The 4,284-nt window shown below is 43.6% G+C and overlaps 1 protein-coding gene across 1 annotated transcript; it reads left to right on the top strand.

The window, feature by feature from the left end:
• The first annotated feature begins 289 nt into the window (after positions 1 to 289).
• On the top strand, positions 290 to 1,844 carry CDK5R1 (cyclin dependent kinase 5 regulatory subunit 1). Its single transcript, XM_082272620.1, has one exon. The coding sequence runs from the start codon at positions 373 to 375 to the stop codon at positions 1,255 to 1,257; it is 885 nt and encodes a 294-aa protein (XP_082128746.1). The 5' UTR covers positions 290 to 372; the 3' UTR covers positions 1,258 to 1,844.
• Positions 1,845 to 4,284: the final 2,440 nt, after the last annotated feature.

The following is a 4,284-nucleotide window of genomic DNA, read 5'->3' as shown; positions in this document are numbered from 1 at the left end:
GACTTATGGGAATGAAATACCTGCCTGAAGTGAGCAAAAGCCCACTGACAGGAGCCCTAAGCCTCTTCAGGGCCAGAGGCTGATGTGATTGATCGAACAAATAAAAGGACAATGAAAAGTTCTAGTTACAAAAAAACCAAGCCCATTTTGTCATATGGTGTATCTTGAAGGTTAATGTATGGGCTTAGATACATGTCGCCCTTATGTGGTAGAAAGGATGTTTCTGTATATTTGATACATATGTTACAAGTAGAAAGTAATAACCAATTGCAATTTCTTTTTTAGGTTTTCATTTAAGCAGTAACACCCTGAAATGATGCTGGAAATTTGACTTGCCCCTTAAGAAGCTTTGTCGTCAGACCCAACCAAACCATGGGGACTGTCCTCTCCATATCCCCAAGCTACCGCAAGGCGGGACTGTTTGAAGGCAGCTCATCCAGCGTGGCTCATTACACTGCCGTCCAGAATAGTAAGAATGGAAAATCTCTCAAGAGACATTCTTTCATCTCTGTGTTACCATGGAAACGACTTGTGGCAGTCTCTTCCAAAAAAAGACAACCGAAAAAGAGTCAGACCAACAATGGTTACCAGAACAACATCACTCATCTCAATAGCGAGAACCTTAAGAAGTCCCTCTCCTGTGCTAACTTATCCAGCTTCACGCAGGACTCAAAAGATTCTGTTTCTAAGGATCCAGCGTCTTCTGTCACTAAGTTGTCCCAGCAGCAGCAGCAAGTACACTCTTCTCCGAAACGCGTGGTGGTGCAGGCTTCCACCAGTGAACTGCTGAAATGTCTTGGAGAGTTTCTCTGCCGAAGGTGTTACAAGCTGAAGCACCTTTCACCTACAGACCCTGTGCTATGGCTGAGAAGTGTAGACCGATCTCTACTTCTCCAGGGGTGGCAGGACCAAGGCTTCATCACCCCAGCTAATGTGGTCTTCTTGTATATGCTTTGCCGAGACATCATTTCTTCAGAGCTGGCCAGCGAGCAAGAATTACAGGCTTCCTTACTGACCTGTGTATACCTATCCTACTCCTACATGGGCAATGAAATCTCTTACCCGCTAAAGCCCTTTCTAGTGGAAAGCTCTAAAGAGGCCTTTTGGGACCGATGCCTGTCTGTCATTGGGCTAATGAGCCCCAAGATGCTGCGCATCAATGCAGACCCCCAGTATTTCACGCAGATCTTTGCTGATCTGAAAGCTGAGGGCAGCCAAGAAGACAAGAACAGGCTGATGATAGGCTTGGATCGGTGAACTCTATGAACAGTTGGGGCTGGGAGGATGTACGGTATAAGAGATGAGAGTATTTTGCCGAAGGAGAGTTGGTTCAGAGCAATGCTCTGCTGGAAACTGGTAATAGAACTGTGGCCCCTGGCAGGGTTTAACACTGGAATTCTGGTTCGATTTTGAAAACCCTTTTCAGGTCTTGGCCAGAAGAAGTTGTCACATTGTAGTGCTTGGCAGGTCTCAAGCAAGAAATAGTTTACACGGTGCAATGTTCTGCAGTCCTCTCTGTGCAGGAATGCTCTGCAGGTCTGGTGAGGTTTTGGTGGCATGTATAAAGAGACTTGGACATTATTCTGTTCTTTGGATAATCCATCAGTCTAACTTCCTTTCTTATGTCTGCGCCTATCAAAGAAATCTCTGGCTATCATCCTAATTAACCTGATAGCTATTGTGCAATCTCATTAACCCTTAACTGGCACAGCTGAGGTGACAGAAGGCCATGCAATGCATGGCAGAATTGCATATGGTTTTTCTTACTGGGTATTAACTGCTTGGTGTAGAGACAGAAATAAGTTAACTATTTTCTAGTTCCTTACAGTAGAGCTTATTGCAGATGCCTACTCCATCATTGGAAGGAGGTTTATGCTTTCGTCATATTTGTTTATTGGCTTGTATAAGATTGTCAGAGAAGAAACTTTTCTTTTTTTGGTGGTCTTTCTCTCATTGCTGAGATAGAGCATAAGATACTCTGCAGCAGAGCTGACTATTATCCCAGGGCACCGAAAAATGTTTCTGCTTGGGACACCTAATAATAAAGGTAAATGTCAATGCATTTAGTTAGAGGGAACCTATCAAGATGGGATTATGGGAGCGGTTTTTGCAGACTTGTTTTTGCAGCTGCATGTTCCAGGGCTACGAGTCTTACCCTTCTGTTCTAGAACAAGCATGTATGTTAGGTGTCTGGTACCCAAGATATATGCATGTTTCAGAATCTGCACCTTACCAAGTAGAAAAGGGAGGGCAAGGGTAGAAGCCCTAGCACCTGCACCATCAAAAACATGTTGACAAGGCCGGTTTCTGATTTTCTGCCTGTCCCTTTTGAAGCTGCAGAGTATTTACCAACCTGTAGGACAAACTGTGGCCCGGGGGGCCAGATGTGGCCCTTTGCTTGCCTTTACCTGGCCCATGGGGACCGTTTCTCTGATTTTTCTGCCTGTCCCTTTTGAAGCTGCAGAGTATTTACCAACCTGTAGGACAAACTGTGGCCCGGGGGGCCAGATGTGGCCCTTTGCTTGCCTTTACCTGGCCCATGGGGACCGTTTCTCTGATTTTTCTGCCTGTCCCTTTTGAAGCTGCAGAGTATTTACCAACCTGTAGAACAAACTGTGGCCCTTTGCTTGCCTTTACCTGGCCCATGTTTTCACCAACTGACACCAGTGATGGAGCACCATTGCCTCTACTGACACCATCAATGGTGCACTATTTTTCTCATTGATATCAACAATGGGGCACTATTCTTTATATTCATTAAAGCCAATGATGGGGCACTGATGCCAGGACATTTTCTACTCCTACTGGCCACAGTCCGGCCCCCCCTAAAGCCTGAAGGACAGTAAACTGGCCCTTTTTGTTTAGAAAGTTTGGAGACCCTTGCTGTAGAATAATCCCAATCCTAGTAGGGGACCCATTTAAATGAGGGAAGCAATTTTGGGGGTTTAATGGGCAACTGTGTAACAATACAGCCTGTTTATTTTCAATGAAGCATGAAGAATGGGAGCGTCTTGGTGACTTTAGCAGCTCCTAGTAAAGTCACCCATAAGTGAAGACTCAAATTTGGAATATTCTATCTCTGGATTCTGTCCCTAAGTCCCGCTATGGGATTTCTTTTTCCAGTACACTGCGTAACTGTGTGATACTGTCCTAATTCTAGTTCACCGCTAAAGGGTCCCGCAGACATTTTGGGGCTCTTCTATTGAGCACATTGTTTCTGACAGAATATTCTATTCCTAACTTTTTTTTAAGTTATAGATATTCCTAACTTTTTTTTTAAGTTATGGATGGACTTGCTTTATTAAGAGTATAGTTTCCACTTTAGTTTAAGAACCAAAATTTGCCTAATTGTATTTCTATTGAAAAACGGGGGTAACCCCCCCCCCCCACTTTTTTCTCTTTTATTATAAAACCCCATGTTTTGCACTAATTGTTCACTGCTTTACCCACCTCTTTAGTTCAAAGGCACGGTTACCCATAGGATTGAATTGCAAATTCATTGTATCTTCTAGATGTCGGAATGAACAACCTGACCAGGCCAAGTGTCTTAATTCCTGAGATCAGACATTCCCTTCTTTGAAAACTCATGGACCTATTTAATAACTGCATAGTTTGATGATATGCAGCACTGCCCATAGCAACATACCAAACTTAAATGAATGGGTCAGCTTGGTGGAAGATCAGTTCTGATTGGCTGCTGGCAGTTAAGCTGTCAGATTACTGTAGTGTGAATTCTTATTGGTTGCTTTGGGTTAGTGTATTTTGCATTGTCCTTTCTCTGAATCTCTCTATATTATCCCTCTAATGTGAATATATTATGTTAGTTTACCATTCAAAAAGCAGGAACAGAATCGCATCACTGTGAAATGGCTCAGGGTAGCAGGGTTTTATGTCCTAGGGCTGAAATGTAAAGCTGCCTTCCTGGGTCTCTGGCTAAAGTGTTACTGTCACCCAGCAGGCACATTGGTGGCAGCCTTTTTGAGCCATGTACCGGTTAAGATCTGCAGAACTAATCACATGATGCCGCTTGTTTGTAATGGACCAGTTCTCTTAAATGGTTCGTGTACAAAATGGCCATTCAATGGTTTGCTGGTAAAAGACAGATGTTTGAATAATTGGGTATTAAAATATTTCTTTGGTTGTAGGAATTGCATACAGGTGAGAATACCCTTACAATATGTTTGCCTGTTGGCAAGGACCAAGCAAATAATAGAATAAATGTTTTGTTGGGGAGGCCCGCCAGCTGTGCCTGGCATTTTCCTGTTGGGATTCATAGCCAGGGCT

This window comes from Pelophylax lessonae (genome assembly GCF_965119305.1).
Source record: "Pelophylax lessonae genome assembly, chromosome: 11".
Lineage (NCBI taxonomy): Eukaryota > Metazoa > Chordata > Amphibia > Anura > Ranidae > Pelophylax > Pelophylax lessonae.
The sequence above is the reverse complement of the archived record's forward strand: the minus strand, read 5'-3'. Positions and strand labels throughout refer to the sequence as shown.